Source organism: Colossoma macropomum, unplaced genomic scaffold, assembly GCF_904425465.1.
Source record: "Colossoma macropomum unplaced genomic scaffold, Colossoma_macropomum, whole genome shotgun sequence".
Classification (NCBI taxonomy): Eukaryota; Metazoa; Chordata; class Actinopteri; order Characiformes; family Serrasalmidae; genus Colossoma; species Colossoma macropomum.
The window spans coordinates 21,774,928-21,788,514 of NW_023494798.1; the positions used below are offsets into that span (position 1 = coordinate 21,774,928).

The window sequence follows — 13,587 nt, forward strand, 5'->3', positions numbered from 1 at the left end:
CTGAGAGTGAGGGGCAGAGTGAAGACTGAGAATTATCTGAAGACTCTGTTTTTTTACCCACCCGTGTTCCAACAAGCTCCGCCCCTCGTCTAATATTGGCTGGTAGTAGAGAGCTCCTGCGCTACGATTGGCTAGTAGCTCAAATTTACAAGCAATCCGCTTGTGGGAATGAACTAATAGCCAATCGCGGCGCAGGAGGGAGGGCTGTCGAAATACGGGCGGGAAAAGTAATAACCGTTTAACAACCTGCTCGAGAAAATGCACAGCACCACGTTGACTGATCAGCAGATACACGATATTTAAGCATTTTACTGATAACTGTGGACTTAGTGTTGTATATACAAGTTTACACTGAAACTAAGAAGGCAATTCAGTTTAGTTCACTTCAGGTACTAAATAATGGCTTACAAATCTTTTGTTGACGTTCTTAAATACATGTGCTTTTAAGCTTATTAACACCCAATAATGTACAAATATTTTATCTGTATGCGTATATACTGTACAATAATCAGAGACCAGTACATCTAAAAAAAACTATTTGTGGAGTGTTATGTAGCAGCTCACAAATGAGTTTCAACCTATCACGGTCCAATATACTAAAATATGCTAATGAGAGGATGCAAGGCACAGACGAGAGCCGCAAGAGTCCACGTGAGGCCTGCAGAGGAGCCCCAAGCGTTGATCTGAACCACATCCGTCCGACTCTCATTAGGGCCGAACACCTGAGCCAAGAGGGAGAGAGAACTTCTTGCTCTTCTCCCCGTTGGCTTAGCCGTCACATCCCACGGCAACGCTGCCAGGACGAAAGTAAGGCGAGACCCTGGAGGCCGTGCTGATAGATGCTTAGCATTAGAATCTAGCGTTTGCTTAGCGAGACGGCCTAACCAGCTTTACACACAACCACATCACCATGACTTATTGAAGCCTCACTTATGTTAGAGAATAAAGACTCAGATCTGAGCAGGTAAGCTTGTGTTTTGTGTGTGGAGATGTTAACTTAAGCTACTTTTAATTCATAACTTTGTTAGCAGCAGAGGCTAATGTAAGCTTAATCCAACTAGAGCTGGAGTGACTGAAAGACATAATCATTCTTATTATTAAAGTTACAGTGAAAATTTGGTTTCAGCTTTGTTTGTCATCTGTTCAAACACAGAGACAGTGTACAGGGTAGTGGGCGGAAGGGGCAGGTTTACAAACTTAATAAAAAATTGGTAAATATTTTTATATACAATTGTCATGGCCTAGAATCTACTAAAATTGTATAGGAGCATCCCTAAACCTCAAAACTTTAAAGATCTATGAATATGCACGATTGCGCAAATGGTAAACACCCGCTTGCTGCCCTGTTTCTAAACCTGCCCCTTCTCCCCTCTACTGGTGTTATCAGAACAATGGACTGTCCACTTCAGTGTCCAAACCTCAACATCACTGAATGAGTTTGGGATTACTTGGATTATGAGAAGCAGAAAATGAACTGCAGATTTCTTTGAAAAACTAAAAGCAAGTCAAGAACGGAAGCCGTGATAAAGGCAGAGAGTGAACACACTAAATGTAAAAAAAATTATATTTAGTTCTTAAGGCTTTTTGTAACTTTGTTACATATATGTAGACACTGAAAAAAAATGAATAACTTGTACTTAAAGGGTTTGGCTTTAAATTAAATACATAACGGGTGGTCTCTGACTGCACAGTACTGCACATATGTGTGGTCTAAAAATAAAGATGTACATTGATTTTTATTTAATAATAATAATAATAATAATAATAATAATAATGGTGGTAATAATAATAATAATAATAATAATAATAATCACTTTGTTGTTAAAATGAACTAACTAAATAAATAAATCCATTACAAAAACCATGACAACACAGCAATAACAAAAAAGTCTGGAGCCTGTGGTCTGATTGATGTGGCAGTACCGCAGTGGCCAGATGACTCAGTCATAACCAAAAGTTCATAACCAGCAAAAGAAATGAGACTAAATTTCAGAGATCCTCTGCAAAAAAGGTTCCAGACCAAAAAGGTTTTTCCCTCTCGCGGAAGCCAAAGGAAGTAGAAGAATCCTTGACTGGTTATAAATGGAATTTTTTTTCTTTTAAGAGTGTGCTGTTAGTACAAAGACAGAAACGGCACTCTCTATCTGACGCACTAAATCCACCCTTCCTGGAAGCTAATATAATTAGCCTATTCATAAATAACTTACGCTGCAACTGTAGCAGTGAAATGTTGCACATTTGCAATTCAAATAAAGTAAACTCTCTGCTTTCATCTCTGACAGAAGAGCCAAGTCCATCACCTGAGAATAAAGCCTTCTGTCACAACACAAAGCCCCCTCAACTTCATTCTCTTCAGCATTCCGAAATCTGTAAACCAATATACAAGTCAGCCTGAGTGACTCATTGTTTTTAGACTCATCGCAGTTCTGACTTATGCATACATGTATGCATACACAGTGAATTTAAACAGCACACACAGCACACATGCAAATAAAGCAGCTGAGTGCAATGAAACATGCAAACAGATGAGTTGTGTTTTAATTCCCGTATTGATGTAAAACCAGTAAAACTGTCATTTTCATTACAGGGTTTAGATGCTTATGTTATAGCTATGAGGGGAACAGAGGGAGGGCACTGCACCATAAGGACAAGAGGAAAATGAATTCAGTCCCTCTAATCCTCACATGACTTAGACCATAGAATGCCATGGACTTATTTTATGGATTAGAAACTTTTCTTCAGAGCTGGATTCAGCTATGACATCATGTACTACAATATGGACATCAATCTACACAATATCCTAATATTACACCCACATACAGTGAGTGACATAGATAGATAGATAGATAGATAGATAGATAGAGAGATAGATAGAGAGATAGATAGATAGATGAAGTCAAACAAGCATTTCTGAGGTCAGGCACTGGTGTTAGAAGAGATGTTCTAATTTATCCTAAAGGTGTTCAGTGGGGTTGAAGTCAGACCACTGGAGTTCCTCCACACCAAACTCATCAAACCATGTCTTTATGGAGCTCGCTTTGTGTACAGGGGCACAGTCATACTGGAACGGGAAAGGGCTTTCCTCAACTGTCCCTCCAACTGTTGACATTTGGAAGCATTTAATTGTCTAAAATCCGTAGCTTTAATTCACTGGAACTAATGGGCTGAGCCCAAACCCTGAAAAACAGCCCCAGACCATTATCCCTCCTCCACCAAACTTTACAGTTGGCACAATGCAGTCAGGCAGGTAACAGTCTCCTGACATTTGCATGTCTGCACTGTGCATTCCAGTAGATACTGTACTCCTGGCATCTGCCAAATCCAGATTCATCACACCAGATGCACGGTTCATTACCTGTTAGCTATGAGTGTACCTGAAACACCTGAGCTCAATAATTAAGAGGGGTGTCCACATAACTTTGGCCATATAGTGTAGAAAGACACACAGCATGAAAGAAATAGCTAGAATGAGAGTGATAAAAAAAGATAAAGACAGCCAGACAAACAGACAGCCAGCCTGCCAGACAGAATGTGAAAGAGATAATTGGAGCGATAGAGATAAGGAAAGCTAAAGAAAGACAATACACAGATACATATATCAGTAGATAGATAAATAGATAGATATGTAGATCGATATACATTCGCACATAGTAAATAATTGTGTCATATTATTCCATTTTCTTTTAGTTATTTATTGGTGAGATCATATATCATGAAGAGTCATTTTCACACTAAGAGAGAGAGAGAGAGAGTGTGTGTGTGTATGTGTGTGGTGGGGAGAGTGAGGGGACGGGACCAGACCGTCTTATAGAATCTGGTGATTTGAGTTGATCTTACTCGTCTAGTCAAGTGTAGGAGGATTAAGAAGAGAGTAAAATCTTTTCCTTAATCTGCTGCCTTTCTGTCTTCCTTTCTACAAATAAAGAGGAAAAGAGAGAGAGAGAGTGGGTTAGAGATTGAAAGAGAGAGGATGTGCTAGTCTCTTTGCTGTCCAAAAAACCCTGAGTACTGACTTCATTTAGAACTCCTCATTTTTGTGAACAGTGGCATTTTGTAATGAATGTGTTTTTAATTACTAAATGATATGTTAGTTTTGCTGCTAACACCAGCAGAAGAGCCATTACACTCAGTGACAGTCAGCCATTTAATTTAAAAATGTAACATTTTAATTGTTTTGAAGTGATGTATAATATATATTTCATACATTAAGCTGTTTACTTTGTAAGTGCACCAAGAAGTAGTACGTGAGCATATGTGTGAACACGTTCTCTCTCTCTTTCCCTCACTCTCTCTCTCTCTGAGTATTAAATCCTTGGGAAACTCAAGGTTCAATGAAGCAGGGGCTTATACCAGGGGTCTTACATTCTCCAGATTAATCAAAAGCATCTTATCCTGTTTTTATTTCACCCACCCAGTTACGCTGACATAACCTCCATACATCAACACACATGTGCACACAATGTCAGAAATACTGGATACACAAAGTCAAGCTACTGGAAGGACACAGACAGGCTGTGTCACCAAATGTACTAAAAAACATGATAATGTTAGAACAGCAACAAAAACAAAATCTGACATACATTTCCTAAATAAAACTGCCATATTTCTGAGTTAGTTGTGAGGCTGTGTCTGTGACCCTCAAGGTTAAATCCATGAAGAAGTCCGGATTAATTTGTCATCTGACAGAACATACCACTCAGTGCATGTAACACATACGCACACACAACCCCCCACACCTCCCCCCCATCCCCTGGCTCTGAGGCTGGAACCTTCCTTATGCCACCTATGCTGTAGAATATGCAAAAAAATGACTGAATTGTGTGAGAAAGTTTACATTTTTGGAAATTTACTGCAGTATTATGACTCCATGGGAATAGTGGTTGATGTTGGACAAAGAGAAATAGAGAAAGAGACAGAGAGAGAGAAAGAGAGAGAGAGAGAGAGAGAGAGAGAGAGAGAGAGAGAGAGAGAGAGAGAGAGATAAAGACAGAAAGTGAGGGAAACTCAGAGAGAGGGCAAAATAAAGAGAAACAGAGATAGTGGGGTAACCACTGGAGGGCAATTGCACTGGGAACTGATGGCACTGCTAGCAGGCCCCCTAAAACTCTTCAGTGTAGCAGCATCATACAGATACTGACACAATTGTAAAGCCATGATACACGGATTATAGATCCATGACATCAGACAGTCCATTATTCTACTTCTTTTTCATAATACATTTCTTCAGCGGTAACCATTTTCAAATGGACTTTTCACAATCTGCAACATGATATATTCAATAAAAACCTTAAACAGGTAGTCTGATGGAAACATTTAGGTTAATGTTAGATGCTACTGGGTAGAGTGGCATGCCTTGAGAGTATCAACTTATTTGAGACATAACAATAGTGAGTAAAATTACACTGTAATTTTTCTTATTAACTGTAAGTATTTATTATTATTTTTTTTAGTGCACATAGAATTCTGGTAATGATAAAAAAAGAAAAAGAGAGCAAAGAAAGCAAGCAAGAAAGCAAGCAAGCAAGAAAGAAAGATTTGCTTTGAATGGTACTTTGGCTGACAATATCTCATGACTTACATGTTACTTTTCCCTGTGAATGCAGAGAGTCTGTTCTCTATGAGCAGCTGTTTGAATCTGTTCTGAGTGTGGCAGAGACTTCAGCAAATCTCTCAACATCACTCTCCAGGCTAAAAGTAATCTCAGAATATCTGAACACTACCAGCAGCACAACTTCTCTTCACTCCTGCGCACACACACATGGCTCCTCTGTGGCCAGCATGAGCTTTTCATTTTCTTAAAGTTGTGTGAAATTCTTTTTCTTTCTCCAAGTAAGTCCATTATCGGCAGACTGATGAAAATACAGACCTTTTCCTGCCCAAATCTGACTTGTCTCACTGATTCACTGTGTTGCCAACTTCACTGTTATAGTAGGACAGGTATTCACTTAGTGAGGGGCTCAAATACCGAATACACTCTAAATGTAATTGCAAACTATTTGCATTTGCAAAGTGGCTCATTCCAGCACTCCCCCAGCTCTGTGAGCTTGTGCAGTCTACAACTTTGTTGTTGAGTTGTTGTTGTTCCATTTCACAACAATAGCACTTACAGTTGACCAGGGCAGATCTAGGAGGGCAAAAATTTTACACATTGACTTGGCAAAGGTGGCATCCCATAACAGTACCATGGTTAAAGTCACTGTGCTTTTCAGAGCGGCCCTTTCTACTGCCAATGTTGTCTACGGAGATTGCATATGCTTGATTTTACACACCTTACATAGCAATTGGTGTGCCTACAGCAGTTTAGTTTTGCTCAATCACATGAAAGTCGTGAGGAGTGCTTTAGCCTGGCCTGCTTTTTAAATAAGTGCACCCAATCAGAACAAAGGTCATTTACATATTAAAGGCACAGCAGCAAAAAAAAAGTGGACTTTATAAGAGAAAAAAATAAATGTAGGACGGGGCCCTTTAAAGCACCATGTGGTCTCACCCTCTCATGACTGTGATTTTTTGTCTCTTGGTATCATATCATACTACTAATTTTAAAGAGAGGTATATGTGCAAATGAGAGACAAAGCTGTTGATTATTAGGTAGGTCAGTGGTTCTCAAACCGGTTCTCAGGACTCCCCAGATGGTCAGTACTTTTGCTCTGCCCCAGCTCCCATCATGTAGGAATAGCGCAAAAATGAGGACCATCTGGGAGGCCTCGAGGAATGGTCTGAGAACCACTGATGTAGGCTACACCATTATTAGCAGTACCAAAAGCAGTAGTGGCTACAGCACATATGTGATGTGCCAGGACACAAACTGTCCACAGTAGGCCACAAGTCCCTCACTTTCAATCATTTACTTTTTCAAATTCCTTTATTATCTTATCCTCATCAGTGGAATATTCTGTTAAATAAGACACGGTGTCATGGATACTGTAATTAAAACACAGCGTGTTTATTTTAAACGAAAGATTTTGAAGTAGCACCGAGAGTGTTTTTTTTTTAGGTTTCTCTAATTTAGCATTCACTCAGAACTCTGCAGTCTGTTAAGGTCAGCTCAGTCACACAACTGAGAGAGAGAGAGAGAGAGAGAGAGAGAGAGAGAGAGAGAGAGAGAGAGAGAGAGAGAGAGAGACCTTTGCTGCTGTCTCAAATTCACCCTCCCTTCCTCTTGACACAGATGTTTCCAATCATCCCTGGGTATTTACTCTCTCTGCCAAAACCTCCTCCTAAAACAACACAGAGAGATGGGGAGAGAGAGATGGGGGAGAGAGAGAGAGATGAAGGGATGTAGAGTGTTAGGACTGATCTGAGCCTCATCTCTCCCAATCACTCTCATTACACAACCACACACATCCTCTCTGCTCTGGAGTTACAGCCTCACAAACCAGCAGAATCAACAGAGAGATTAAGCAGGAAACAGGGGGAAAAGAGTAGTTTGGAAGAAAAAAGGCACAAAAGCAAACCAATCAAACATGGGAATTGTTGAAATCCAACAAGTGGGGATTTTTGTTCTGCAGTATTGAGAAAAAGCTCCATATCTCCACCTGGTGGACACTCTAATCATGCTGCAGCAGTCAGTGCAGAGTAAACACATAAGGAAGTGAAAGATGATGTGCATCGATTTTGCACATTTAAAGAATTTCTACAATCTATTACAATTTAAAAACAAAATAAGGAGAAATTACACTATCTCACAGTGCTGGGTGGTTTTAAAGAAATAAGATGATGAAATAATGATTTTGCATTAACAAAGTTAATGAACCCATGGTTGCTGGGTGCTGGTAGTATCTTACAAGCCTCACATAACTTGCTTTGATTGGACCATTTCATTATTTAGAAACATCATCTCATATTCTTTTCACACCAAAGGGAAGATTATAATACAATGTGTTAACTAGGCACAATCCACATTTACAGAATTTACAGTATTTTAGTTTTCAAGTATTTTGACATTCTTTCAAAGAAATATGACACCCTTCGGTTGTGGTTACCTTAAAGCAGTGGTCATCAGCCCTTCTCCTGGATATCTACGTTCCTGCAGAGTTTAGTTCCATCCTACATCAAAAATGCTGCCTCCTTCTTACTAATGCATCTGATCCAGCCGATCAGGGACTTCTGATGAAGGTATACTTAGCTGGAGCAGGTGTGGCAGACTGTGGTTGGAATCAGACTCTGCAGGACAGTAGATCTCCAGGACCAGGGTTGGTGAGTGCTGCCTTAAAGAGATACTTAGCTGAACCATCACTACATCTGTTGTAAACATCCCTACTCACCTCCTACAGTGGTGCTGCAGTAGTCTCTAGAATGAGATTTCCAGGTGCAAAAACTAAGAAAACTCCCTTCTGATGATGCATCTTGAAGGTGGAACTTTTAAAATACTACGATTTCTTTGGAGTGAATAATTGAGGGGAAGGCTGAATCCCCCTACCCCCACACAAGAGCTGTCTAATGAGGAAGAAAGCCAGAAAGTCAGATATAATATCTGTATAGCTTTATTGGAGGATATTTGTTGTACGGTGTATTTTCGTAATGCACGCTGGGTATTGTAGTGACAGAACATTGATAGACGAAAGCATAAAAAATCATGAATTCTGTGAAACCGATGAGGCTGAAGGATGCTTACTGTGTCATTATATTACAAAAAACATTGAATGTTAGTTTAAGGTTTGGATGTCCCTTTATTAAAGTGGACAACATAGAAAAAAAGAAAGGAAAAGAACACAAGAACATCGCCATTTTATAGGGATTAGGCTATATTATGATTGACCAATTTTCCTAAAATATCAGTAAAACTGAAAAAGCAGCGTGAATATCACGGTATACTCAACAGATCATCCTGCACTGCTATCATATAACTAAGGCTGAAAGTTTTGCGCCCGTCTGCTCGCAGCATTATGGGCGTGCAGCTGTAGCACGCAGTGCTGAGCATGACTGTACTGTCAGCGGTCATCTGGTATGAAGTCTTTGCCTACTTCTGCAATGACAGCAGCAAAGTGGAAAACCACAGTCTCAGACTCACCCAAAAAAATGGGCTCCCGGGCGCTTCTGGTTCAGCTGGAATATTGGAAGTAATGGAAGGGAAAAACTCCATTTTCAGAAACAGCTCCAGTCTGTCTCCCCAAACGCTGAAGTGCATTAGCAGTAATTCAGCCTGACACTTTACCAAGGGTTGAACTTCAAGTTAACGCAGTTAGAGAGTTTGCTTGCAATCAGTTAAGCACTTAATGATAAATAGGGGTTAGAAAACGATAAAAAAGCAAGAAGTTGGTCTTGTTTAAAGGGCAGGGCTGGTGGAGCCTATAAAACGCGCACTCTTGGACAGGACCGCAAGGAGGGAGGGGCAGCTGGACTCAACTCATCTCATCTCGGACAGTCAGTCAGTCTGTTAGTCTGTCGAGAGAAGCCACGGAGCAGCAGTTCCTTCAGCGTTCAGCAAAAAAGGTGGGTAACATTTAAACACATTTACTCAGTTTATATGTAGCTGTTTAAGTACCAATGTGACAGAATTATGCTTTTCTGTTTTCAAACGCTATCACTTCTACTAAAGTATATTTGTGAGCAAAGTAATGATAACTGAGAAAACATTTTATTCCTTTTTCTTTAGCTTTTTTTCATATGGACTGATGTGCTGTTAAGAGCTTTAGCCTTTTTTCATCCCAAAAGTTTGAGCCTTTATCTCACTTAAGTTACAAATCTTTGAGAATTGCTTTCAGACTTGTTTTAAATACGTGTGTGTTTATCGTGTCCGTCTGTCCAGAAGTGCGAATGCTAAAAAGAGTGTGGTTGGCAAAAACACTAACAGTAGCTCAGCCTCTGTTCTCACCGCTCTTCTGCCTCACTGATCACACCCGCAGCAGTTCAGCGCTGTCTGTCCAGTCTAACGAACAGTCAGTCAGCTGACGGGCGTCTCTGTGATAGATGTGTAAAAACCGCTTAACGCATTTAGTATCTGCCTTGTTTACCTTAACTTAAGCGGAATAATTAATAATCGGCTTTAGGCTAAAGCACTCCTGAGAACAGTGCTCTCTAACGGCACTCCTGTTCAGCGCGCTGGAAGAAGGCGTGGTTCACTGCTCTGCTTTGTCTCTTTAACTCAGCCTCGAAGAAGCAAGAAGTCTGTCTTGGTATCAGAGTTTGAAGATCTTTTTCTATCCTTAAAATTACTAAACACTTTACCTTAAAAAACTCAACACAGTATACACACAACGTGCACGAAAGACACATTTTTTATTTTATCTGCACATAATACGATATTATCGAACACCAGAGTAAATACCTTGATACTTTGAACAGAGCATAAATATCGATACATCCGATCCTGATCCAATTGCTGATTCTAAGTGGTTTCTTTAAGAAATAAACTGTATATCTCCATTTTTACATCATTTAAGCACAGCAGATGTCCATTAACATTGTGTAAATCTTTCATGATGAACTGACCAAAAGAAATGTTCAAATCACTTGGAATAAAAGCTTACATTAAAAGTGAAGTTTTTGCTTTTTCCTGTAAAGTTAACATTTTGGACATTTTTGTTTGTTTTGTTTTGTCTTATCTTGGAATTATTTAACTCCACTAAACAGCCTGTTTGCACTTTGCATATTAAAGCAAAGACTTTCAAATATTTTTTTGTGCTGTCCACTTTTACAGGTTTGCACTGTAGAAATACAAAGATTTCTCCTTTTTATGTGCACAAGAACAGTTTTAAAAGTGTCAGTATTGGGATATTAGCCTTGGCATTACTTGATATGGTACCAAGAAGAAAATGATTGGTATTGCCCATTCATAGAGAAAAAGCAACTCCATTAACTCTAGGAATTTTATCCTGTGTCTAACATCTCAGTAAAACTCGCTTACTACTGACCATGGCAGGCACCTAGTGCAAGATTACATGACAGTGATAAAAAGAGAGCAGTTCTAATTAAATATAATGAAAACATTTAGCTTGACTTGGTAGATTGTAATTTATGCTAAGTCGTCTTAATCAGAGACTGCGGCAGCAGATGAAGTTTGTCGGAAATGTTAGGCCTATGCAGTGACTAACTGTATAATCACATAGCCTTTCATATATAATAGGCCTCTCTTTTACCTGTCAAAAAATCTACATGCTTTGTGTCTGTCCTGTGCTCTACTTGGGCAGTGTTGTAAATGCTTTGAAATGAAACATGCCAGAGTCTTGCACATGGAGATTCTCACACACAGTGTATTTCCCTAACTGGCATGCAGAAAGCTTACGGATGTTTTCTTTCTATCTGGTCTGGTCCTTCCTGCTGAGGCCACTTCCTGTTGCCCGCTTCTTACGATGTCATACTCATTCCAGCACAAAATGGTGCTGGTGCCTAAAACATTTTCCCCCCTTTTTTCTTCTTAATGTCTAGTTCCATTTGGGAAACTGTTGTAGTTGATCACTTTGTCAACGTGTGCTCCCAAGTCTTGTTTCGGGTCTTGGGTCACTATTCTGCCATTAGCAGGGAATGTATATATTTTGTAATTCTGAAGTCATAGCAGTTTTATTGTGTTTTAAGGCCAAGTGCTGAGTCTTCATATTAGTGAGGGAGTTCAAACATTGGACTGTACCTTGTTTTGCACTGCCTTGAATGAAGAAACAAGTTCTCTAAAAGATGTCCTGCATGTTTTATAGTGAGAAGAATGGGAGCAAAGTTGAGTCGGAGAAAGAGTGAATGTGCTCCAGCAGCAGAGGGAGTGGTAGCGGAGAGCACAGCCACAGAGCAGCCTGAAACAGCAGAGGCTCTAGCCACGACTGAGACCAATGAGCAGAAGCCTGATGAAGCTGAGAATGCAGCTGAGCCCAAGGCCTCAGAAAAGGCTCCTGCTGTGGATACAGCATCCAGTGAGCAATCCTCTAATCTTGGAGCTGTGGAGACCATCACACAAGCTGTAGAGGAAATAGTGAGCTCTGTTAGCGAACAAATTGCTGTCCCGGTTGACGATATGGTAAACAAGGGCATGGGAGCAGTAGAAGCCATGATGGCAGCAGTCAGTGTGAAGGATGACCCCACAGAGCCAGCTACAGAACCCAAAGCTGAGCCCCTGGTAGATCTTTCAGAGGAGGCCACACCCAAAATTGATCTCTCCATCCCTGAACCTCCGGAAGAACCTGCACACTTGCCATCCGAACCTTCAACCTTGGATGAGCTGCTATTGTCGCAGCCTAATGCAGAGAGCCTCCTTCCAGATCATGTTTCTGCAGCAGTGGCTAAAGACGTTTCACTTGTGGCAGTGGAGGATGAAGGCATCCCCATTCAAAATGAAGCTCAGGCACCATCTGAAAGTGAGGAACCACTGGTGTGCATGAAACAGGATGCAGCACCAGCAGAAGACCTTCTGAACTGTGAAGCAAGCGCTGACCCCGCAACTCTGAACTCTGATTCACTGGTTGACTTGGGAGACATGGAGCAGGCGCTGAGCAAGGCTGTCAACACTGTCAATGACCTTATATAAAACACATGGACATGCTTTGAGTAAATGACTGTTACAGGGACAAGCACTTCATACCTAGACAACAATCTAGATAGTGAGGAAGTGTGCCTGAATAATAAAGTGAGGTTTTTTGTTTTGGGTTTAAGAGAATATATTCTCTAAACCACTGATAATGTAACAGAAATGAAATGTATTAACTACATACGCTAGCTCCAGCATCAACCACCTCAGAAGCATAATGAATAGTTAGTCATATAAACAAGAGACAAACCCATATTTTAAAATGTTAGCTGAAAGGTTGTGGTAACATGTCTTTCTATTCTGAGTATGTAACAATCAAGTGGCCTTAAATGTGACCTGTCACAAGACAGAAAAGAATATCATGCTAAAGCAATGAGAGCAAATGGAGAAAATAAAGTAAGATGAATCACAAAACCTTCACTAGTAATCTCTTTTATAACCTACAATGCCTTTATGATATTTTAGCCTGAAACTAGTTTGAAACAGTTGTCATACTTCATTAAACTGATCAGAATGAATCATTGTCCTCGCTGTAATTTCTGAATATAATGTTTGACAATCTCACATTTGCGTTTGTAGGAATACTGTGGAAGAAAGCCAAGAACTAAACATCTGGGAAGTATGTGGAGTGTCCCAGTGCTCAAAGACTTGCTCATGTAGTACTCAGATTTCCATCTACTATACTGGGAGCTCACCATTTCTTTGTTAGAACAGTTCGAACATTTTACACACTCACACATACTTGAGCTTTCAAAGATGGACATGAAGGGGGAAGGGCAGCATTCTTTCCAGAGGAAAGGGGTTTCAGGGGCCACAGAGGGGGACTCCAAAATCCGGGACCTAGCCTGAGAAGCCTCCGTCCCACATAAATAAATCTGTCTCTCATTCCTCTACGTCTAGTAAAGAATGTGAGTACCAGATGAGGTTCTCACAGTCATAGATTCTCATGTGTTCCAGACATACTAACCAGACAACATCCAGTTATTATTATTATCCACACTATTATAAATTATAAATAAAATTAATTTGTTCTTTTTTTATCCTTCTTCTCATTTAGTCTCTTTGAGGATGTGTGGTAACAACAGTCATAACAGTTTTGTATACTACTGAAATACAAGGAACCCCATTTGTAGGAG

At 40.1% G+C, this 13,587-nt stretch overlaps 1 protein-coding gene across 1 annotated transcript; it reads left to right on the forward strand.

The window, feature by feature from the left end:
* The first annotated feature begins 8,930 nt into the window (after positions 1-8,930).
* On the forward strand, positions 8,931-12,969 carry si:dkey-238c7.16 (uncharacterized protein LOC559078 homolog). Its single transcript, XM_036584937.1, has 2 exons — positions 8,931-9,431; positions 11,629-12,969. Exon 2 carries the CDS (start codon positions 11,639-11,641, stop codon positions 12,449-12,451), a length of 813 nt encoding a protein of 270 aa, XP_036440830.1. The 5' UTR covers positions 8,931-9,431; positions 11,629-11,638; the 3' UTR covers positions 12,452-12,969.
* The last annotated feature ends 618 nt before the right edge of the window (positions 12,970-13,587 follow it).

Excerpts from the sequence above, each read along its gene's own strand:
- si:dkey-238c7.16 (XM_036584937.1), top strand. The coding sequence starts at position 11,639 with ATGGGAGCAAAGTTGAGTCGGAGAAAGAGTGAATGTGCTCCAGCAGCA.